Source organism: Astatotilapia calliptera, chromosome 14, assembly GCF_964374335.1.
Source record: "Astatotilapia calliptera chromosome 14, fAstCal68.1, whole genome shotgun sequence".
Taxonomy (NCBI): domain Eukaryota; kingdom Metazoa; phylum Chordata; class Actinopteri; order Cichliformes; family Cichlidae; genus Astatotilapia; species Astatotilapia calliptera.
The window spans coordinates 8,285,381-8,310,964 of record NC_137435.1 but is presented as its reverse complement, the minus strand read 5'-3'; the positions used below and the strand labels follow the sequence as shown (position 1 = coordinate 8,310,964).

Here is a 25,584-nt window from a genome sequence, read left to right as displayed (position 1 = left end):
AGCTCTTTCTCCTCATACATTTCAAATACATAATCCCACTGAGAGCTAAATGTGCTTTGAGGCCTGTGGTTCGGGATGAATGTGCCAGTCCCATCCCTGCTGTTGGACCAGTAAAGCTTATTTAATGTGCAAACTTGGAGCAGGAGTGCATATTAACACAGTAACAAGAAATCAATCTAGCAGGTGCAAATAATCATTGCATCATGTCTAGCTTTGTTTTATTTATTTATTTTATTGTACTGCATCTAAAACCTTCTGTGACTCGCCTTCTGATCTCTTCTGATTCACTCATTGATCTTACTTTGCCAGAATCCCTCCAATGGAAAACAGATTGATCCTTGGCTGCTTCTTGGGCTGCTAATTACTGAGGGGACTGTGTCACTGTCAAGCCCTTATCTGATGCAGAACTGTGTAGAGGAGTAATGGAACGTGCCACCTGAAAAGCTGCCTGAGACATAACCTTGTGTAAACATAGTTGTCCTCAATTAATCATATCATTGTTAGGGCCTCCATGAGCTTTCTGACACTGTTCCAGCATTAAGTATGTGTATAAAGTCTTGCCTTAGTACAACTGCTTACATATACCTTTTCTTAAAACATTTAAAGGTTATAATATAAAAATATTTAAGTATTAGATATTTATAAATTTCCATCAACCCACTTATCCCATTCAGGGTTGCATGAGACTGAAGCTTATTCCAGCTGCATCTAGTAAAGTCTATCTATTGCCATTAGCATTTATAATATCTAATAAATGAAAAATGTAATGGTCAAGAAGAAACAGGAGAAACACCCTTCAACCATGCAAGTGTTGTAACAGAAAAATACATATAAATGACACTGGGGAAGACAGGAACAGAGCACTTATGTGCTCGTTACCAGTGTTGGTTAAGTTACTTGAAAAAAGTCATTAGTAACAAATTACTTATTACTTCTTCAAAAAGTAATTCCGCTACTTTACTGATAACTAAGTAACTACTTATTTCAAAAGTAAGTAGTTTCTTAGTTACTTTTTAAAAACACGATACACAACCTGAATAGGTAATAAAGCAATAGACCTTTGAGACCAATTCTACTTTCTCTGCATAATCCATCATATAAATTGCAATCAAATGAAAAAGTCTCTTTTTAAAACTTGTTTTATTAGTTTTAATCTTTTAACTTTATGGACACTGCATCAAGCAAAAATGTAATTATATGCAACAGACTTTGACTTGAAGAAATTTGTTTAACATTTAAACCTATTTTCTGCATATTCCAGCATATAAAATAACATTTTTTGTTTTTACACTCACTCTTTCAAATAAATGCAAGTAAAACACAGCAGAAAATAAATAAAATCAAAGACTCTGCGCCACTAAGTCCTGTCGCTCTTAAATGTATTTTTCTATTACTTTTTCTAATCTATTACTTTTTTGCAATAGTTATCCCTTACTTAACTCGTTACTTGAAAAAAGTAATCAGATTACGGTAACCCATTACTTGTAAGGCGTTACTCCCTATCTCTGCTCATTACCTTATGGTGAGTTGCATCAGATGGCGGGGGAGGATGTCAGCATTGATGGCACACCCAAACAGTTATGGGCGTAAGATGATTGGCACCTGATGTGGTGGCAACTGAGCCAGAGCCAGGTGGAAACCAGAGGTAAAGGGAGCCAGCAGGCTGCAGGAGGAGTCCTGTGAAGCTTGGATGGCTTGTGGTTCTGGAGTTGGGTGTGGGAATTCAGTTCTGGGAAACCATGAAGAAAGCGGATGAGATGGTGTTGTTGACTTCAACTGAGGGTGTAGTGGGGTGGTGGAAAGACTACTTCTGTGCTGTGCCATCTTCAGGTCAAGCATAGTCTGCGGACAAAAGGGATTACTTGGCAACTACTCAAACCTCTAGGTGTTATAGGGCTGTCTTGTTTGACATGCCTCTGTGACATTGCATGGAAGTTAGGATTAGTATCTCTGGATTGGCCGACTGGGGTGGCAATTTTCCTTTTCAAGAAAGAGGGCTGGACGGTATGTTCCAAATTTAGTTGTATCCCACTCTTTAGCCTCCCTGGGATGGTCTACGGCAGGGTACCGGAAAGTAGAGTCTATCCATTAGTTGAACCTTGCATGCAGCAGGACCAATACAGTTATTGTCCCAGTTGTGGAACACTGAACCAGCTTTCTATATTTTTCAGAGTATTAAAGGGTATTGCGAAGTTTACCCAACAAATCTAGATTTGCTTTGTGGTATTATCCTTGTAGGTAATCCATCTATATAATACTAAAACACGTCTCCATATTTTATATGAGACAGCGTGCCTTTCATACGTTATTAGGATTTTGTTTATCGGTGTATTAAATGGTAAATGGCATGTATTTGTATAGCGCTTTACTAGTTCCTAAGTACCCCAAAGCGCTTTACACATCCAGTCATCCACCCATTCACACACACATTCACACACTAGTGATGGCAAGCTACATTGTGGCTTATTAGGGTGAGAATCCATCATATTTCATCCTTGAACAGAATGTGCTATCTGGTTTATTTCAGCTGTGAGGAGGTAGAGGAAGGTGATTATCATGGTGATTAATGCGGGCATATGGGAGGAACTTTGCCGTGTTATCGTAGAAGAGAGGAAAATGATTACCTAATGGAGGTGTGTCTAATGTGTTTCTTTAAAGCTGAAATCAAAGAAGAGTCAAAAGCTTCCACAGGTTACTGAATCAATTTCTCCAGGAAACCAATCATCTCCACTAGACTTTATAAAATAATAACACTGGAAAACTGAAAGTAAATAGGCAAAAGAGGCATGTGCACTTATCCCGTTAATGAATGTAGCTCTTTCAAGAGTTTTTATCAAAGCACCAGCCAGTATCCCGGCTTTTGCTGTCTAGGACAGAGCTTAGCAGGCAGATCACGTTTTTTTTCCCTCTTTCTCTAACCCTGGTGTTTTGTGCATGCAGGTGTTTGAACGTGCCCTCGCTGCTTCCATATGGCACCCACGCTGCCAGAGGAAAAAAGTATGACAAAGAAAAGCTTAATGCTGCTGGCTTATAAATAAAAAGCAATTCATACCGAAACATTTTCTCAAAGTTAGTAAAATATTATGCATTTCTGGGAAGATTTCTGTTGTATGTTGTATTTGTGCAGTTTGTGGCAATAAATTAAGTCACATGATGCTGAAATATTGCAAGTGCAGCCTGGTGTAAGCGCTTCTTTAAATTATTTTTTTCCACTTGTGCTTTCACTAATGCTTTCTCATCCCAGCATGTAATATAATGCCATCTTGCCAGATGCCTCCTGCGTCTCCCCATTACGCGCAAGGTGTCCTTTGGCGTTGGTGCCTTGATGCATCAGCAGTATTGGCTGCTTAGCGATAACGGTGCTATTTAAGATACCTAAGTTAGAAGGGTGGAAAAGTGGTGTCAGTGGTCTAAGTTGCAATTGACTGTGGTCCCCTTCCTATTGGGACCTTCGTGTTTGGGGCTTTATATGCTTTATTTTTACTTGCTTTTTACTTTCACATTGACTCGCTTATCAGGTTTAGGCATTAGACAGCTACCTTATAAGGGTATAGAGATTAAGTCACCTTGGTATTATACCCCAGGGATGAGAATGAGTCCTGAGAGCTATGGTTAAGTTCTTTCTGTCTGAAACAGAAATTTAATCCATTGTTTCCTTTGGGTTCTATTCCATTTAGAGTTCACTGTTATTTCTTATAAGCAGACCAAGAGGTGTACACACAAAGTTATCATTCATTTCACAGTTTTGGTGATCTGTTGTGCATCATGTACTGTATGGTACATCTTTGCTGATAATGCGAAAACCAAATATATATTTTTTGCATTAACTTCAACATCGTATTTACTGACTCACATTGTTTGTGAGTCTGTAAACATCGAAAAACTATTGGAAAACCGTCAAGTTATGTGCAACATTTCAGACTGAAATTGGGGAAATTATTCATATTTCAGTTTGATTGAGTCGTCATTTCCCTAAACAGCAAATAGTACAATACTAAAATTGTTTCATTTATGCATTTTGGCCTGTGCATACAGTATATCGTATATGATGACATTAGCTGTTCTATTTACATGTACATATACAGAAACCTTTTTTCAGATGGCTATCTATGGCACACTGCATTCTTTGATGTTTCCTTTAAGAGACGTGGATATCTTGTGTACAGATATTCCGCCATGAGCTAGTTTTTGTTGTTGTTTTTAATTATAATGGTGTTACCAAAAAATCAATATTTGTTACTTTCATCCTGCGTAAACCTGCATTGGTGCTATATAATGAATAAAAGCCACTGAGGTTTCTTTACAATACAAAAATGACAGTAGAGATCATGCTTTAGAGGCCGTTAATGCCTTTAGAATCCTTTTTTCCTCCTTTCTTTCATTTTAATCGCAATGTATTGCAAAAGTGTCAATATTTTATTTATTTTTTTATGGTTTAGTGTCTTGACACGAAGCTAAAAACGTCACATTTAGAAATAGTCTGTAAAGGTGCAGTAGAGCTACCAGTGTCTCTGCCTTGGCCTGCAGGGCCCTAATGTTTTATGGAGGACCCTCAATAATGCATGGTCTTTGATAATAATTTCGCAACCGTGAGTGCACTACATACTCAAAACTGGCTTTGAACTGTGACTGTGATACACATTGCCCATGGTGGAATACCTGTGTAAAGCATTTGTAGCTTGTATCTTTGTGGATGTGTTCTCAGTGGTATATGAATTACAACAGGTTCTTTGGCTTTTTGCAGTCTGAGCTGTGCATTGCATGCCACTGCATTGATCCATTCCTCTCCCTTTCTACACCAGAAAAATGTACAATGATTCTTTTGGTGCTTTCACTCCCAACACCTACCCATACTGTATGCAACATACTGCAACACAGAGCCATTTCCCTTGGGCGTGTTGAAAATCATTGTGGGACATGTAGGAACTCAAAAGTGCTGTAGATGTTGACGAGCCAGGCTGAGGGTGGATACAGCAAAATAGTACATTATGCATCAGACATAAAATATTGACGTTTGACAGTGAAATAACATCTAAATTTAGATTTTTTTTTTTCTTTCTTTCTTTCTGACGAAGGAGTTCCTTGAGGGGTTTAAAACATTTGAGAGTATTGCTTTGTGCCTTTTTACATGTATTGGCTCAGAGATTACTATATGCTTACTGTGATGATATTTGTACAATAAAATATGTATCTTTTCATGAGGGAATGATATATTTCATTCCGCACAGTCTTCTCTTCCATAGTTTACATTGTCAGCTCAGTTACAATGTAATTATTTTTTTTTTATGTTATTCCAGTTCTCGGTATACAAGTCATACATTCTTTACACTGAAAATGCATTAATATGCTTATTTAAAACAACTCCACTTACAAAGCATGGGGATAGCACTATATCTTCATGTGTATTGTAATCTTTCAATTACTCAAATAGTGAAAATACAACATACTGAATGCCACAAATGGGAAAAGAATAACATCTCTTGCATAAAACTGCAAATATGTTGGGATGTCTTATGATCAGTAGTACATAATATCATCAAAAGAGTAAGAATAAGGGACAAGGGAAGGACTCAATAGTAAATGACCGTGATCTTCGAGCCTTCTAGCAGCACAGCAATAATCCTGTAGTGGAAATTACTGCGTGGGAGCACTTCCAAAAAGCATTATATCATTTTGCATCACTTAGTCCGAGCCTTTCAGTTAAATGCTCGTTAGTGTCTTTGGTTTGTTTTTGTTTGTTTTTGAAACGTATGGCGTGTAACTATTGAGCAAAGAAAAACGATTGTGTTGATGCATTAAGAATGGTCTTAAAACTGTCAATTTCTTCCCTAAGACTCATACGACACCTGATCACTGGGGAGATTGGCATTTTAGGTAGCCTCCCTAGTGGAGGAAGAACACTCAGAAGAACTTGTCCTTTTGCTTAGGGGCAGTTAATGCCAACTGACATATCCATTGCCACCTGTGGCCAGGGCCAAGACATAGCCTACAGCAGCTGTAACATCAGTGGAGGAATTGCCCAGCTGTCTTGATAAAACAGACAGGAGGAAAAAAAACCCAAAGATGATGTCCAGAGGAGAGCCTTTACTTCCTGTATTAGTGCCTTCACACAGTCCTAGATTTCTTTAGCTCACAGGCTGATGAAAACTGGCTTCAGGTGTGTTATAAATAAACTCAAGAAGGTGGCAAGGATAAATTTTGCTGTTTATTCTCTTAAACTTCAGAGCACTCGGGAACTTTTCGCACCCACATACAAAATTCCCAGTGATGTAAGGACAAGACTGGAACAAGACTGACATTATCAATATCAGCAATGAACATGAGTAAACAAAGTCAGATGATATCAACATCATGGCCTTCCAGAAGGGTTTTATAGTCTATAGCTCACACAGTGTAGGCAAATTTCAGTTTGTGAAAACAGGGGTGGCGTTTCAAACAGTGGAGAAACCTATCTCAGTAGATCTACAATGCAGGATCTGTTCATTAATCAGTAAACAGAATCAAGATCAACACCAAAAGAAACTAAGCCATCACCTGTATACAATTTCTGGCCACCTAATGAGGTACAGAATAGATCCTCACAAAGCTGCTCATTAACACAGATATCTACTGTAATCAACCAATCACATGGTAGAAACTCAATGTATTTAGGGGTGTGAGTATTACAATGACCTTGTGAAGTTCAAACCAAGCATCACAATTTGAAAGAAAATGTGGTATTGAATGAGGTGATCTGATTATTTCAGAAACGACTGCTCTCTTGGGATTTTCACACACAACTATCTCTAGTGTTTGCAGAGAGTGGTCCAAAAAAGAGAAAGTATCCAGTGAGTTTCAGTTCTCTGGGCCATACAATCAAGCTATCTCTGAATGCACAACACGTGAAGTCAGAGCTGATGGGCTACAACAGCAGAAGACCACAGCAGGTGTCATTCCTGTGAGCTAAGAACATGGAACTTAGGCTACAACTCACACTGGCTGAGCAAAAATTGGACAACAAAAGACTGAAACAATGTTTCCTGGTCTGATGAGTCAGTTTCTGCTGTAACATTTGGATAGCAGGGTCAGAGTTTGGTGTCCAAAAAGAGTTTAAGCTGCCTGTGGTGGATATTTTCTATATTTTCCTTTGGGTCCCTTAGTACTAACTGAACATTATTTAAACAGCACAGCCTCTACTCAAATGGCCTCCACAGTTATCAGAACTAAATCCAATAGAGGATCTTTGTAGAATTGGAAATTTGCATAATCAAGAATGTACAAATGGTCAGCCTGCAGTGACTTTGAGAATATCAGCATGTCAATATGGACCAAAATCTCTGAAGAAGTTTACAGGACCTTGGTGTCCAAGGTGGCACACTATACTTGTTTGCCACAAAATTAACTAGCACTTCTGCACCCTTATAGTGTTATATGTTCCACCTACTTACTATTGTAATTTGTGACCATGAGATCTGAAAAATGGACTGGTCAACTGGTGTAAAATTAAAAGTTTTGATACACACCCTGTACAATAATACTGAGAAAAATAAATGAATTAAAACAATTTGCAGTAACTAAATCTCATTGAATACTAAAACTGTAGTCACCATTTTCATTACAGTATTCAGCATTAACATATGGGAAATAAAAGGTTTCAACTTTGGTTTGTGCACTTTTTGCACAATAAACACTTAAAGTCAAATCCATGCAGCGCGCAATGTTTGACTTTCTCACTAATCTCCAACTAAATGAAGTATAGGTTTTGTGCTTTTAATATATGAAATATTAGTACAATTCAATAAAGTAGTGTACACAATCCTCTTGGTTGAGTGCAGGGAAGAAAGTCTGTTTTTGACTGGTGGTGCTGAGGTGTAATTCTCTCCTTAACATTTCAAGTTCACTTGTGTGGGAGGCTTGTTATTCATGCAGATGTCAGAAGAAAAAGCACTCTCTCACTTTCTCTCTCACTTTCTCTCTCTCTCTCTCTGCTGCCCTAATTCCTCGGCAAGTGCTGCAGTGTGCTTGTTCTGTTGGCAGTTCATGTCTTATTGTTTGCTACTACTTTAACACCTACATAATGTATTTCATTAAAATCTGCTGTCAGTCCCTGTCTGTTCCACTTCATCCCATCACTCAGGGTCCCCCCCCCCCCCCCCCCCCTTATTTATTCGTTTTTATTTATTTATTTTTGTTGCCATCATCTTCCGTCTCTGGTTTGTCTTTCTTTTACTGCCAGGAATTCAATTATCCTGGCTGTTGTTTTATGATGTTGTCATGACACCCAGTGACGGATTCATTATCTCATCTCCTTTCTGGCGTGTCTTGATAGTAGCATCAGGTCTGTTATCAGAAAAGTTCCACCGAGTGTGTTCTGTTTTGCTAAATGCGCGCAGTCCGAAGATTCCAGCTTGTTTCTCCTAATTAAGTGAAAGATGAGGAAAAGATGAAATGAACAAACAGGCATTTGAAAGGTGGCAGAATAAGACAGTAATTTAGATATTGTTTTCACAAACACGAATTAAACAGCGATGAGCAAGTGATGAATCTGTTTATTATAGTCTCATTTGTGTGCGAGTTGAATAGCTCTTGGTATTGGTTCTAACACCAAGTTGAAACATTCATGTTGTTATGAAGAACTGAGATTTAAATTCTAATGATGAAAATGTATCCTGGTGAATTCATTTTGCACAAATTGAAAGGGCGAAGCTCAAATGAAAGCTACTGGATTTGGGGCAGATTCTTGGGTTATAAGATGATTGTCACTTGGTGAAATTTAGCTCTCTTTAAAACAGGAAAGTAAGTATCTTCTGGTCAGGTTATGAAAAAAGTGTGATCTCTATCTTTTTATTTTTCTATCTTGTTAAAAATTGCACAAAACCCTAAATGCACCTTATATAGGACAGTATAATAGGGTCTTTTGATTCAAAGACTGTGCCTTTCCGTTCATTATGTACCTTTTTTAATAAAACTTTCTGTGTTGCAGGAAATGAGTTTGGCCATCCTGAGTGGTTGGATTTCCCCAGAGAGGGCAACAATCAGAGTTACCACTATGCCCGGCGGCAGTTTAACCTGGTAGATATGGATCACCTGCGCTACTGTCAGCTCTATGCCTTTGACCGGGACATGAACCGTACTGAAGACAAGTACGGCTGGCTGGCAGCTCCACCTGTAAGAACGTCACACGTTGACTGTACAGTAGGCTTTATGCACGCAATGTGATGAAACGGCAAAAAAAAGAAATCGCTGCAGCAACTTTTCAAACACATATACAATAATAGCCCGTCGTTTCTCAACCAGCTGTTTATAAGTCTGATAAAGGTTTATTTTCTTCAAGATTAAATGTAGTCTCAGCTCACTATCTTCACATACCTGTAAAGTTTCCCTGCACACATTAGAGTTCATTTTGTAAATGTCTTGTTTTTCTGGCTGCTGTCAGGTTGAACAGTAATAGATTTCCTGAAGCTTGTGTCTTTGCCTGCGTTTGAAGCCTCTGGGAGAAGGAAAAAAAATGTGTTTTTTTTTCTCTTGAGGTGCTGGTAGCAAAGTAATGGGATAATGCAAATGGAGACTTTGGCTAAATTGACAGGGATTAGAAGTGAGTGTGTGTAATTGATTCAAAAATACCTTCCCTCACATCCCTGGGAATCAGTCCCCAGATTAAAGCTACTTCACCTTGCTATGTTACACTCTGTCCTGCGGAGTGCTGCTCGACAGACATACAAATGCAGCAGAGTAGAAAAAAATATCAGAGGGCATAATTAGAGACATGCCTGGTTCACACGGATAATTTCTGCATATTGGCCTATCAGTCAAAAGTGTGTTCTGAGTTACTGGAGGCTCCTACATCCTTTAGAAGTAGATGAGAGACAGAACTTTGGAGGTAAGGCAAAGGAAAAGCACAGCCTTACTGATTTGTGTGCTGCCTGCTGGGTAAATGAGAAGGAATGCTGATCGTAAATGATGCTACTGGCAGGGAAAGTGAATACATTTGGCACGAGAGCTGACCTGCGGCATACTGTGAGTGCTGTTTTTCTTGGTTCTGTGCATTTAATGTAAAATCATACAGTAGGTCACAGCTATATAATGTACACTTAAGACATCTCGAACATAAATGATGTTCTGTAATAGCAGTTGTGCTGTGCTCTACAGCCAGATTTAGCAGTATGTGTCTTATGGAGGGTCAAAGAGCATGTATATGTGATTAGACTTTCATTTTGTGCGTTTTGTTGCCAAACAAATATCTGAAAGGTTGTTGAGATGTATTTATGTCAAGAACACTAAGGAACAATCTGGCTTTCATCTGATCTTTAAATAGTCATTTGAGTGTCTCAACATACTATAGCAATCAAAGGAGCTTGCAAAGAAAAGCGTCTGGACTTCTTTAAGTTACTTGAAGACGTTTCACCTCTCATCCGAGAAGCTTCTTCAGTTCTAAGGTCCTGTTCGACTCCCATCACCCTCTGGAACACAAACTTGAAGTAATTAGGACCCTACACCACCGGGCAGAACATGTTCCCTCTAAGCCTGAAGGAAAAAAGAAGGAACACACACATGTAAAGGAAGCACTCAAAACGTGCGGCTATCCTAAACGGGCGTTCTTAAAGTCAGCAAAGAGGCACAGAAAAGAAGATCAGACACCAGCGAGGGAGGATAAGAAAGACAGACGCAACAACATTGTCATCCCCTATGTAGCCGGTGTATCCGAAAAACTCAGGAGAGTTTTCTCCCTGCACGACATCCCAGTTTATTTCAGACCCAGCAACACGCTCAGACAAAAACTGGTTCACCCGAAAGACAAAACGGTTAGTTATGTCTATAACTTCTGTTCCCTGAAGGAGAGGAACGAGGTACAACACATAAGTATGGGATATCACGCCCTCGCGTGTCCTGGCTGAAGAAACCTTTATTCACGCCTTTACGGCAGATGACGTGTGATGACACGCGCAAGGCCCCGCCCGCACATATAGCCGCTGCCATCACCGTCATCCCTCAGTTCGATAGCCGCTCTTCACCGAGCCAACTGCTCAGTGGGGCCACCCTGTGTTGTACCTCGTTCCTCTCCTTCAGGGAACAGAAGTTATAGACATAACTAACCGTTCCCTTTCAGTCGATTCACTCGGTACAACACATAAGTATGGGACCTATATACACGCCCCGCAGAGCAGCCACCGAACCGGAACGGGACCACCACATCCTTAGTGAGTGGTAGACCCAGCAGAAAGGACAGCATGAGCCACCGAAGGGGCTGTAACGTCCAACCGATAAAACCGCACAAAAGTGTGCGGCGACGCCCAATTAGCCGCTGCACAAATATCAGCCACAGGCACCCCTCTAAAAAGAGCCCATGAGGTCGCCATCCCCCTGGTGGAATGAGCTCCCACCCCGTGGGGCAACGCAAAACCTCCGGTGCTGTATGCCAGCGAGATAGCTTCTACAATCCAGTGGGACAGCCCCTGTCTGGACAGAGCTCTACCTCTATTCGGATTAGCGAAGCAGACAAACAACTGGTCACACAAACGCACATCCCGAGTGCGCTCAATGTAGGTGCGTAGCGCACGCACCGGACAAAGAGAATGCACCCTCCTCTGCTCCTCAGATTCAAAAGGAGGGGAGCAAAAGCTCAGCAACTCAAACTCCATAGAACTATAAGATGCAGGCATGACCTTGGGAAGATAGGCGGCATTCGGACGCAATACGACCTTGCGGCCATCAGGAGAAAACTGTGTGCAGGCAGGATGCACAGACAGCGCATGAAGGTCCCCCACTCGCTTCGCCGAGGCCAAAGCGAGAAGTAATGCGGTCTTATACGAAAGAAGTTTCATATCTACCGACTCAACGGGTTCAAACGGAGGGCCACAAAGGGCCTCCAGCACCAAAGACAAGTCCCAAGCAGGGACACTGGACTTAAGCACGGGCCTCAGCCGGCGAACCCCTTTCAGAAAACGCACGGCGAGGGGATGCGCACCTGGTGTCACCCCGTCAAAACCGATATGACAAGCAGATATAGCCGCTAAATAAACCTTGATCGTCGAAAACGAAAGGCCTTTATCCAACAGCTCCTGCAGGAATGTCAAAACATCCACAATAGAGCACTGAAATGGGAGAGTGTGGCGGTCCCGGCACCATCGCTCGAAGGCTCGCCATTTGTAAGCGTACAAGCCTCTAGTAGACGAGGCCCTGGCGCTCTGAATCGTCGCTACCACACTAGGTGGCAGACCCTTAGCAACCAAGTTTAACCTCTCAGCAGGTAAGCATGAAGGTGCCACAGATCCGGGCGCGGATGAAACACTTCCCCCCCCGCCTGAGAGAGGAGATCCCTGCGGAGAGGAAGCTGCCAAGGACTTGCTGCAAGCAGGCTGATTATTTCTGCATACCACGACTTCGCGGGCCACCAAGGGGCCACCAGGATCAGAGAGAGGGAATGCCGACGCACCCTCTCCAGAATTGGAGATATCATTTCCACTGGGGGAAATGCATACAGGAGCACGTCTGGCCATTGGTGCGCTAGCGCGTCCAAGCCCAAGGGTGCATCGTGGTCGATTATGGAGAAGTACAGGGGGCAGTGAGCATTCACCCTGGAAGCAAAAAGATCTATTTGCGCCTCGCCAAATAGGTCCCAAATCTGAGCCACTATTGAAGGGTGTAACCTCCATTCTCTCACCAGAGGACCCCCCCTGGAGAGAAGGTCCGGCCCCAGGTTCAGGTGGCCCGGGACATGGGTGGCTCTTAGAGTCAGAAAATGAACACTGCACCATAACAGCAGAGAGCGAGACAGCTGCAACAGGGGAAGAGAGCGTGTTCCTCCCTGCCTGTTTATATAAGACACCACTGTTGAATTGTCCGTCCTGACTAAGACATGCTGGCCCTGCAGGACTGGACGGAAACGCTTTAGAGCTAAGAACACTGCTAACAGCTCTAAGTGGTTGATGTGCAGCTGGCGCTGAGCCGCGGACCAGATCCCTCTCACTGACGCACCCTCGCACAGCGCTCCCCACCCACTTAGGGAAGCATCTGTGGACACCACCTTGCGAAACAACACCCTCCCAATCCGAGAGCCCTGGTGCAGTAGCCCGGGCTCCCTCCAAGGACGGAGAGCTAGCATGCAAGATGCAGTTACCGGCAGCCTCCTCCGGAGGTGACGCGAAGCACACAAACGGTGAGAGAGAGTCCAGCGTTGAAACGCTCTCATTTTCAACAGCCCAAGCGGCACTACGGCGATCATAGATGCCATCATGCCCAACAAGCGCAATATCGTCTGGAAACGCAGTCTGCGTCCCAGCTGAAATTGAGCGAGGCAGCGATGAAACGCGGCCACTCTGTGCTCTGACAACCGTGCGCGGCTGGAAAGAGAGCATATTTCCAGACCGAGAAAAGCGATCTGTTGACCTGGGATTAGCGAGCTCTTCTGAAAGTTCACAGAGAACCCTAGTGTCTGAATGTGTGACAGAACCCGCGACAGCTGCGTCTCCGCCTGTTCTCTGGAGCAAGCCACGAGAGCCCAGTCGTCCAGGTAGGCCAAGATGCGGATGCCTCTCTTCCTGAGGGGCGCTAGCGCTGCCTCGGCACATTTCGTAAAGGTGCGGGGAGCGAGCGACAGCCCGAACGGCAGCACTAGGTATTCGTAGGCTACGCCCTCGAATGCAAACCTCAGAAACTGCCTGTGTTTCGGGTGTATAGCGACATGAAAATAAGCATCTGTTAGATCGATTGTCGCAAACCAATCTCCCGGGCCGACTGCACTCAGGAGCTGTCTGAGTGTTAGCATCTTGAACCTGTACGTTCGCAGGTACGTGTTCAAGACTCGCAGGTCGAGGATGGGACGAAGCCCTCCCCCTTTCTTCGGAATGACAAAATAACGGCTGTACCAACCTTTGTCCGTCTCCGAAGCGGGGACCACCCGTATTGCTCTCTTCTGTAATAGCGCCTGTATTTCCTCTCTGAGTACCAAGGCTGCCTCGGGGTTGACAATCGTGTTCACGACTCTTTGGAAACGAGGCGGCTTGACCCGGAACTGCAACCGGTAACCCATGGCAACGGTTTGCAGCACCCACGGAGAGGGGGCGCAAGCGCGCCACTGAGGGAAGTGAGCAGCCAGCCGGCTGGCCTGCAGCACTGACGGCGGGGCGCCGTCGCCCCCCAGTGTGTCTGCAGGGGACTGCATCCCCTGCCTGACCTGGCTCATTTCGCCTGCAGGTTGAGCATTTGAGATTGTTTGAGAGTAAACAACACTCTTTATTGATTGCAACATGGGAACATGTACATTTATACATTTTGTTGGGTGCACCTTTTCCGGGGCATAACAATGAAAAACAGCGGGAACACTCGATGTGGTCGCTTGAACATTCAACACATCTGAACCGTGTGCAGGGGTTATGTGCTTGGGAGACCGCGATAGGGAAGTGCAGCACCTTCTGGGGCTGACAACCTGAACAGAACTTAAGCGGCACCTCTTGTGCGGCAACAGAGGGGTAAGAGCAGCGTCTCCCTGCTGCCGGATCCCTTCCCCACTCGCAATCACAGCTAGGAGGGCTGAGGCTTCTTCCTCCTGGGCGTCGGGTCCCGTCGGGGGCCCGGGGGAGGGCCTTTGCCCCAGGCCGACTGGCGTGGAGCTCGGGCCGGAGTACGTGCTCTCGCCGGCGGCCCTCCCACTCCAGCAGTGGGCGCCGGTCTCTTGCCAGCTGTCAGAGGAGCGGCGGGCCTGTGAGAGCTAGCAGTGGGCTTGGGCTGGGGCTGGCGTCTGGGGATGATGTCGCGCAGAGCTTCCGTCTGCTTCTTCCTCAGATCGAATCTAGCCTGAATGGCTTCAAGTGAATGTCCGAATAACCCAGCCGCAGACACTGGTGCGTCCAGATACACAGCTCTGTCTCTATCAGGGACGTCGGAGAGGGTCAGCCACAGGTGCCTCTGCGCCACCACTGTCGAAGCCATCCCTCTGCCCAGGGAGAGCGCTGCACAGCGAGACGCACGGAGGATGTAATCCGTGGTGACTCTAACCTCGTTAAGAAGAGGTGACAGCGGGCTGTCCTCCGGAACCAGCGATCCAAGCTCCGCCAGGCACATTGCTTGGTACGTCTGGAGCATGGTGACGGAGCTCATGGCTCGAGCGGTGCCGGCCTGAGCCCGATAAATCTTCTCCAGCTGCGAGGCCGAGAATCTGCAGTGCTTGGACGGCAGAGTTGCGGGGCCACCGACACCATGGTTATGGGACGGGGCCAGATAAGCAGCCAGAGACGGCTCCATAGGGGGTGGGTTAGCTAAACCAGCTCCCTCGGCGCCGTCCAATTCCATGTACTGTCCATAGCCGGGCACAGTGACGCGGGTAGACAGAGGTTTGTCCCATGACGCTGTTAGCTCGCAGAGAAAGTCTGGGAACATGGGGAGGCAGTTTTTGGCCGTTGCGGGCTCCGGTGGAAGGAAAAAACCCGCAAACCGCGACGGCTTCCGAGCTGGTGGAGGAGAGGGCCAGTCCACCTGCAGCTTCTCAGCGGCACGGCGAAACAGGGAGAAAAGAGAGGTGTCATCGTGGCCGACCAGCGCAGCAGCGGCGGCATATTGGGTCGACAATGAGCTCTCCTGCTCATCCTCCGACAAACCATGGATGTCCAGGCCGATGTCCAGCACGTCATCGTCTTCCTGGGGAGCGCTGGCGGGCTTCAACCCAGGCTGAAGCCCGTCAGCGCTCCTGCATGGTTCCGGTCCGTCATCGGCTAACCCGTCAACGTATTCCATGTGGTCAGCCCAGCTAATCGCGGGGACATCGACCTGAAAATTTTCGTCTTCGGACTCGGACGAAGCCGGGGCTCCAAACTCGGAAAGAAGAGGGTCATGCCGTGCGACAGCCGAGCGTCCCAGCACTCTTTCCACAAACGTCACCCGTCTTTCCAGGGTCGAGCGTCGGAGCTGGCGACAAAACGCACAAGCTTCGGGCTCCGTCAACGCTCTCCTAGCGTGGACGATCCCCAGGCAGACAGGGCAGGCATCGTGCTGGTCGCTGTCGTGCAAAGAGAAACCACATCCCTGAGGACAGGGGCGAACAGAAGATTTCTGCTTTGCTCGCTTCGGTTTGGAGTCCATTCCCAAAACGCAAAGCGAAACGCTGCACAAGAAAAACTTGAAAATAGCGCTCCGCGGGCAGCCTACGCACCAGCTGGGCGGTGGAGGCTAACACCAACAGGGGCAGTTAAGCTAGGTTCAAGTTGGCAGACAACGGAGCTAACTAGCAGTAGCTAGCTAGCCCAACTCATCAGAGGTGTTCTCAGCGAGGTGAAGAGCGTAAGAACTGAGGGATGACGGTGATGGCAGCGGCTATATGTGCGGGCGGGGCCTTGCGCGTGTCATCACACGTCATCTGCCGTAAAGGCGTGAATAAAGGTTTCTTCAGCCAGGACACGCGAGGGCGTGATATCCCATACTTATGTGTTGTACCGAGTGAATCGACTGAAAGGGAACTCCAAAACACAGACTTAACAATGTGGTGTATGCTGTACAGTGCAGCGAGGAATGCCCAGACCTCTACATTGGAGAGACCAAACAGCCACTTCACAAGCGCATGGCACAACACAGAAGAGCCACCTCCACAGGACAAGACTCAGCTGTCCATCTGCATCTTAAGGATAAAGGACACTCTTTCGAGGATGCCAATGTTCACATTTTGGACAGAGAGGACAGATGGTTTGAAAGAGGAGTGAAAGAAGCCATCTATGTCCACTGTGAGCGACCTTCTTTGAACAGAGGCGGTGGTTTACGACACCAACTCTCTACCATCTATAATCCAGTTTTGAGATCCCTTCCCAGACGCCTTAACGCCCACTCACATCCTGGGCCATCTGATCTCAGGAATTCGCATGATAAGGTGGGGCCAGGTTTCACAATGAACACACCCGAAACTCTGGCTGATTGGGACCCACACCCAGTTTCACACCTTGGCTCAGGCGATTAGAGGATCATCAGGGGGTCCTTTTGTCCCTCTGTGGGGGGATACTCCCACTAGGTTTATATCTGGGACTCTCCACCATTTGACCTTAGAACTGAAGAAGCTTCTCGGATGAGAGGTGAAACGTCTTCAAGCAACTTAAAGAAGTCCAGACGCTTTTCTTTGCAAGCTCCTTTGACTACGATGACCTGGATGACTGAGAACCTTCACAGACATACTATAGCAATATTATCTTGGGGAAAAATGTCTTGGACTTTTTCATTGCTCTCAATGCACATAACATAATAAGGACAAACATTGAATATAACAACACCAATACAGAATATTACCAGATTTATACATGCAATGGTGCAAAACTGCTAGAATCATTATGGAATAAATAAGGGATGGATAACTGGTTACTGTATATACAGTATTTACATGATGTCTTGAGTTGTAGGTTGCAGAAAGAAACTCTACAGATATCTGATTTTGGATTTGTTTAACTCTTGAACGGAGGGCAGGATGTTAGCAAATTTTTAATCCTCACTGTCCGTTTTAGTCTGGTTTATCAAACGGGTGATCCTGATACTGCGAAACACGTCCACTGGCAGCAAACTGACAGATTTGGTGAGAAATGATAGCCTGTCTCTGCTGCTATAATCTAAGTCTATAAATCAACTAATCAGAATATGTACTAACAAATAAACCAGCAGACATCATGCGTTTGAAGATATACGAGACATTGTTTTCAGATTGGCCACCATTGAGTCCATATAAGCCCTATATTTCTCAATAATACAATGTTCTTTTTTTTAGCAATATATACTCATGAATTTGATGCCAGAAATACATTAAAAATAGTATGGGGAAATGGGGCATGTTTATCACTGTGTTGTATCACGTCTTCTTTTCTTACTACTTGTACAGGAAGCCGTTCGAAATATGAGGAGACCACTTGTTTTCAAAGTTTTTATTATTAGATTTGAGGCATCCTTTGTTGGCTCTGGATAATATCAAAATATTTGTCACTGAGTGACAGGTATGAATTTCAGATCTTAATATGGAGCTGTGCTTTTGTAGTGCATGCAAAATGCAGTTTAGCTCTATCCTGCTGAAATAAGCAAGTACTTGTGTAGAAAAAGCAGCGTATGTTGCTCCAAAATATAAACATGTGGTTTAACATTAATACATTTAATTAATATAGCATTAAAATCTTCAAAGTAACCAATACTCTATGCACGAATGCATCCCTATGCCTTCATGGATGCTGCCTTATATACATATGTATGTATGCCTGTCTTTTACTTGTAATAGCATGTAGCATTACATCAGTTAGTCAGTACTTGGATAAAATGGTACACACAGATATTATCTCTAAAAAAAAGAAGTTTCTAAGTAGAGGCGTTAATCAATATAGGCATTATGTAAAACTTAAGCTACTCATAAGATATTGAGTAAGTGCCCTGAAGACCAGACAAGAGATAATAAATCAGCTCTAGTGGTTTGTGTGGCTGACCCTGTGTTCCAGTGTCTGTGCACACAGAAACAGCTGAGACAAGAAATTCTTATTCACAGAATGAAACAATATCACAAAAAGAACATCAGAACATCACTCGCAGATAAGGCCAATAAGTGTTCAGAGATTCTGCTATAATAACCAGATGAGGCGAAATCCTTTGTATGGCTCATCAGTGACATTGTCAAGGTAATTGTTCTTAGTGGGGAAAATTCTATAGCTCGGTTAGTTCAATATTTCACTGTAGTGGAAGGATCCAAGGGCATTTTGTAGTTAAAACAAGAAGCATAAGCTGATATGTCAGCAGTTCTCCTTTTTGTCCCTGGTGTAAATGAACTAAGCAGAAATGGAAACATGCAGGGACTTTGCTGAAAAGTGAGATTTGTGCATATGTCTTTGAAGATGTGCATCTGTGAGTTTTAAAAGGCCAAAGTTTTTGGGCTTGAACTAAAACTCCTCTTCCTTGAGGTGTGCAGCTCTGAATGTATTTTATGATAAAGCAGCACTCACTAGCAAATAAAGCAAAAATAATTTATAGCTCTGACACCAACCATTAGAAATACGCAAGATGCTTTTAATCGCTTGCAATGAAACTTTAGTCAGTCTTTGATGGAAATCGTAAAAATGGTCTATAAATCCAGCAAATCAGAAAAAATGCACTTTGCATAGTTTTTTCCTAATAATAAGGTCATTGGAATCAGCAGTTTGGACGTGAGGCAGTGATTCATTCACATAGTTTTCAATAGAAAACCTTGGGGGCAAAAGTCAAATCATTATTTTTGCCTTTTCCAGCAGCAGGTTACATCTTCAAATGTATTTTCGATGTCTCCTATCTCTCCGGAAACGGAAAATGTTTGCCTGTGGCATATCCAAAGTTAAATCCAATTTTTCTGCCAACTGCGCTGGGTGCGCTGGACTGCAGCTGACTTAATATAAGTTCTAACGAAGAAAAGGGAGCAGAGAAGAGGATAGCATTTTGTGCAAATATTGGATTTTAGCAGTGGACTAGCAAAAATTTACTCATTCAGATTGCTGACTTCAAAAATAAGCTCTTATTGCCTGGCTAAGTTTCAGTCAAAACAGCTCCCAATCAGGGGGATCCTGCTGGCAGTGACAGAAATTTGACAGACTGTGACCTAATGTCATACTAGAGGGTTTTGCTTTCATATCGGGGGACCATTTATTGGCCTCCTAAATAGGTATTTTTCTTGTTCCACACTTGAAAATTATTACATTATAATTTTTATTTTTCCATGAACATTTACAGATTAGGCTATAATCAGAATATATTCTTAAACTACGAAGACAGATGATTACATTGACATTTAATGCTTATTTTTATTTATGACTAGCTCTGTGTTCTAATTTGGTCAAGACTTCATGGCTTCAGATTAAACTGCCGGTCAGTGAAACTTGGCTTTACTTGGAATTTGCAGAGTTCTCATGTAGAAATGGACTTGGGAAAAGACTCCAGACTGTCAGCTCATTTCTTAACCTCCATCCTCTCTGCTGGTCCAGTTGTCGGGGTGCTTATCTTCTCGTTCAGCCGTGAATTTGCTGCCCTGAAATTGGCTTGGGGAACAAGGCACTAAAAATAGGGGGTGGGGTGACATTGATAATCTCTGCTAATGACACGTTAACAGTAGCTCGCTCCACAGGAGAGTGGCGGCTTTATCATGTGCAGCTGTCTAGGGCTGACAGTGTCTGCCTTGCGCTACCCAGGGCCGCTGCTTTCTGCTGATGATTGCCACCCAAAATTTGATGTGGGAATGTCTCTTAGTGTGTTTGGAAATGTGTAGTCCACTGATATAATGTGCTCCATTATAATTCTCTAAATCCAAGATGAGAAAGGTAATGACTATTCATGAAGAAATACTTTATTAGCTTTTCTTTCTCTCTCCTCTCCCCCTCCAGGCCTTTGTCAGTGCCAGGCATGAAGAGGACAAGGTCATTGTGTTTGACAGGTCAAATGTGCTCTTTATCTTCAACTTCCACCCTAGTAAGAGCTTCCAGGACTACAGGGTGGCTGTAGAAGCTCCAGGAAAGTATCCTTCACATGTCTTTTTTTAATTTAATTTTAATTTTAAATCTTCAGACTGTGGCTTTCCTTTGTTACACCACAGTGCACACTTACAGTGCCTCTCAGAGTAATGTTGTCCTTGTTAGTTAGTTAGTTCCTTTATATAATAACACGACTAATCTTTTGAGCTTGACAAATTACTAACTGACAATATTTCAACCAAGACAGTAATTGACTGTTAAAAGGGAGACTCAAACGCAAAGCTGGGAAATACACGATCCACCCTGCACAGCTTGACTTTGAAAGCTCACAGAGAATATATGATCTGTTTTGGGATTGTGCTTCTTTTGTTGACATTATTTTACCCTGCTGGATACATCCTCTCAACTCTGGCTATTCTGTAAAACTCAAGCACTGCCAGTAATTCCATTCTCCATTTGTACTAAAAATGGATGTACTAAAACAAACAGCTGGCAATATCTGTATTTTTTTTAATGTCAAAAACTCCAAATCCAAACCAAATAATCTTTGGTCTTAAATACAGTCAATAAATTAAGTTTTAGACTGCTGGGCACTGCAATATTAAACAAATGCCATGTAACAGGAGGAGTATAATGTGTGTATTTTTCATGTGAGTGGGGACTTTATAATAAGCCTCTGTTCTTTTGCCAGCTTCACTGTGTGTGACCTATCCCAAAAAAGTAGTATTTTTATCACACCAGTTCAGAGCTGATTCATCTCAGTTTCTTCCTTTGAGTTTGCTGTGGGTTACAGATTTCACTTGAGAAGTGAAATCTGTAACGCAAGTAACCCCGGCGGAAGGGGCTACATGAATAGGATGAGGGACCTATGGATTCTTCGATACCCAACATCCACAATGACGGCGAAACAACTAGTAGCTCAGTGTTCCAACATTCGAAAGAAGGGACTGCTCTCACAGCTAGAGATTGACGAGGTACAACACAAATGCTACGGCAAGGAGGAGTCAGGACGCCAGGTCAGGGGGGCGATATCATCACCCCCACCCGAGATTGGGTACATAGCCCCAAGTGCGATAGGAGAAGGATCGTTGAGTGCGAGAGGAACTGACCTGAAAAATAGGATCATGGCCAAGCTTGAAACCTCGATCCCCCGTAGCCGGTTACCAAGATTACGTGAAGTACCCTCAGAAGGTCTGCTAGATGATGTTAATGCAGCACTACGGGCAATACCTACAACCACGATTACCGACACTAACAAGCTGATCTACAATACGGCAGCAGTGATCAGTGAGATGCTTGGCTACACGTTGAACAGCGACAAGGGGCAGTACCCTCCATGGAGAAGGAGGCTAGAGGGCAAGATCAAAGTAGCACGGAGGGAGGTTAGCCAACTAACGGAGTTGCAGAAAGGTGCGACAAATAAGGTGCCTAAGAAATACAGCAAGCTGTCCATACCTGAGGCCTTGGAAACTGCCAAGCAAAGACTCACAGCCTTGGCCAGCCGCTTGAGGAGGTACACCAGAGAGATAGAAGGCAGGAGAATAAACCAGCTGTTCTCCACAGAACCAGCAAAGGTGTACTCTCAGTGGCAAGGGAACAATAAGAGAACAGCACCACCAAGGCTGGAGACGGAGCAATACTGGAAGAGCATATGGGAGAAGGATGCAACCCATAACGGCAATGCTCAGTGGCTAGAGGATCTGAGGGCAGACCACAGCGACCTCCCTGAACAGGGTCCAGTAACCATCACAGTGGCAGATATCCAAGAAAGAGTCTCCAGTATGAAGAGTTGGACAGCACCAGGGCCCGACATGGTTCATGCCTACTGGCTGAAGAAGCTGACTGCACTCCACGAGCGTCTGGCAGCACAAATGAACCAGCTGCTAGTTAACGAGAGACACCCGGAATGGCTAACTGAAGGCCGGACGGTCCTGATCCCAAGGACCCCAAGAAGGGACCGGTCCCCTCCAACTACCGACCAATAACCTGCCTCAGTACTACATGGAAGCTCCTGTCAGGCATCATATCGGCTAAGATGAACAGGCACATGGGTCAATACATGAGCGGGACACAGAAAGGAATTGGCAAGAATACCAGAGGCGCAAAACACCAGCTACTGGTAGACAGAACAATCAGCCGAGACTGCAAGACCAGACTGACCAACCTGTGCACTGCCTGGATTGATTACAAGAAGGCCTATGACTCAATGCCCCACAGCTGGATACTGGAATGCCTAGAATTGTACAAGATCAATGGGACCCTAAGAGCCTTCATCAGGAACTCAATGGGGATGTGGCGTACAACACTAGAGGCCAACTCCAAGCCCATAGCACAAGTCACCATCAAGTGCGGGATCTACCAAGGAGATGCTCTGTCCCCACTGCTGTTCTGCATAGGCCTGAACCCCCTCAGTGAGATCATTAACAAGACTGGCTACGGATACCGACTACGGAACGGAGCAGTTGTCAGCCACCTCCTGTACATGGATGACATCAAGCTGTATGCCAAGAGTGAACGAGACATCGATTCACTGATCCACACTACCAGGCTATACAGCAATGACATTGGAATGTCGTTCGGACTGGAGAAGTGTAGTCGGATGGTATCAAAGAGAGGGAAGGTAGTCAGAACTGAGGGGATTGAACTACCAGAAGGCAACATTGCAGACATAGAGGACAGTTACAAGTACCTGGGGATCCCGCAGGCAAATGGGAACCATGAAGAGGCCGCTAGAAAGGCTGCAACCACCAAGTACCTGCAGAGGGTCAGGCAAGTCCTGAGGAGTCAGCTGAATGATAAGAACAAGATCCGGGCCATCAACACGTACGCCCTGCCCGTGATCAGGTACCCTGCTGGGGTAATAGGCTGGCCAAAGGAGGAGATAGAAGCCACTGACATAAAGACAAGAAAGCTCCTTACCATGCATGGAGGGTTTCACCCCAAGTCCAGCACCCTGAGGCTGTACGCTAAGCGGAAGGAAGGGGGCCGGGGACTGGTGAGTGTCAGCACCACAGTCCAGGATGAGACAACGAACATCCAAGAATACATTGGGAAGATGGCCCCAACTGACCGAGTGCTCAGTGAATACCTCAGGCAGCAGAAACCCAAGAAAGAGGAGGGAAACGAGGAACCATCATGGAAGGACAGGCCCCTGCACGGTATGTACCACCGGCAGATAGAGGAGGTGGCTGATATCCAGAAATCCTACCAGTGGCTGGACAAAGCTGGACTGATAGACAGCACAGAGGCACTAATCATGGCAGCACAAGAACAAGCTCTGAGTACAAGATCCATAGAGGCTGGGGTCTATCACACCAGGCAAGACCCCAGGTGCAGGCTGTGTAAAGATGCCCCAGAGACAATCCAGCACATAACAGCAGGGTGCAAGATGCTAGCAGGCAAGGCATACATGGAACGCCATAACCAAGTGGCCGGCATAGTGTACAGGAACATCTGTGCCGAGTATAACCTGGAAGTCCCGAGGTCAAAATGGGAGATGCCCCCAAGGGTGGTGAAGAATGACCGAGCTAAGATCCTGTGGGACTTCCAGATACAGACGGACAAAATGGTGGTGGCTAACCAACCGGACATAGTGGTGGTAGACAAACAGAAGAAGACGGCCGTAGTGATCGATGTAGCGGTTCCGAATGACAGCAATATCAGGAAGAAGGAACACGAGAAGCTGGAGAAATACCAAGGGCTCAGAGAAGAGCTCGAGAGGATGTGGAGGGTGAAGGTAACGGTGGTCCCCGTGGTAATCGGAGCACTAGGTGCGGTGACTCCCAAGCTAGGCGAGTGGCTCCAGCAGATCCCGGGAACAACATCGGAGATCTCTGTCCAGAAGAGCGCAGTCCTGGGAACAGCTAAGATACTGCGCAGGACCCTCAAGCTCCCAGGCCTCTGGTAGAGGACCCGAGCTTGAAGGATAAACCGCCCGCAGGGGCGTGCTGGGTGTTTTTATATATATACATATATATGTGTATATATATGTATATATGTGTATGTATATATATATGTATATATATGTATATATGTGTATGTATATATATATGTATATATATGTATATATGTATATATATGTATATATGTATATATATGTATATATGTGTATATATATGTATATATATGTATGTGTATATGTATGTATATGTGTATATATATGTATGTATATGTGTATATATATGTATGTATATGTGTATATATATATGTATATGTGTGTGTATATATATGTATATGTGTGTGTATATGTGTATATATATATATATGTGTGTGTATATATTTTTTATTTTTTTTTATTTTGTGTGTGTAGAGAGAGAGAAACTTTCTGTTGTTTTTGGGTTTCTGTTTGCAATCCAAACACACTTAAACACATATTGCTTCCATGGTAGTAACCAGTTTGTGTCCATTTGCTGAAATATAATTTCAAAACTAAGCCATTGATTTAGAAATCCCCTGCACACAGTGGAAGCACTGTGATGTTCCTGTAGATTAAGGCAACAGAATAGCCAGTTGGATCCCAGATTGCACATATGCTAACCTACTATGTAGCAGACTATTTTTATAGTTGCTGATTTCCGCATGTTGGCTATGTCGTAGGGTAGTGGAGAGTTTGCATGTCATCTCACTGTGACTGTGTGAGCTTTATGTGGGGACTCCAGTTTTCTCCCACAGTCGAAAGACATGCTTGTTAGCTTAATTGGTGAATTTTTGTCTGTCTGTCTTTGTTAGCCCTATGATAGCATAGCAGCCTGTCTAGAATGTACCTTGTGTCTCACCCAGTGTCACTTGGGGGATAGGCTCTAGCTAGTACACTCACAGCCCAATGACCCTACTGGGACAAGTAGTTATATGCATGGATGAATGGATTATAAGCTGTGCATGAGTTTCTAAAGCTACATCACCTGCAATATCAACTACTGACAATTTTGAAAGAATAACGCAGCTCTACATAAAACTCCCATAAGTGCATTTAATAAGAGAAGATTTTAGACTGAGAAGTGGATCAGACTTGTTAAAAGTAAATGCATCCTGTAAAGACTCACAGTTTTAATGGCAGTGTTTCCTCTAGAGCTAGGACTTTTGTAATATAATTTTAGCAGTTGCTGTTGAGGGGAATATGAGTTGGTTGTTTATAGTAGTGTTGTTATGCTATTAGAGAGAAGTAATAGCAGAG

General features: G+C 44.2%; 1 protein-coding gene across 1 annotated transcript in view; it reads left to right on the top strand.

Annotated features, from left to right (window-relative positions):
* Nucleotides 1-25,584, top strand: part of gbe1b (glucan (1,4-alpha-), branching enzyme 1b) — a 105,522-nt gene that overhangs the window by 58,995 nt on the left and 20,943 nt on the right. Inside the window, exons 13-14 of the mRNA XM_026193026.2 lie at nucleotides 8,963-9,147; nucleotides 20,325-20,455. Of these exons, the coding sequence (XP_026048811.2) occupies nucleotides 8,963-9,147; nucleotides 20,325-20,455 (316 nt within the window). The remainder of the gene's footprint in view (nucleotides 1-8,962; nucleotides 9,148-20,324; nucleotides 20,456-25,584) is intronic.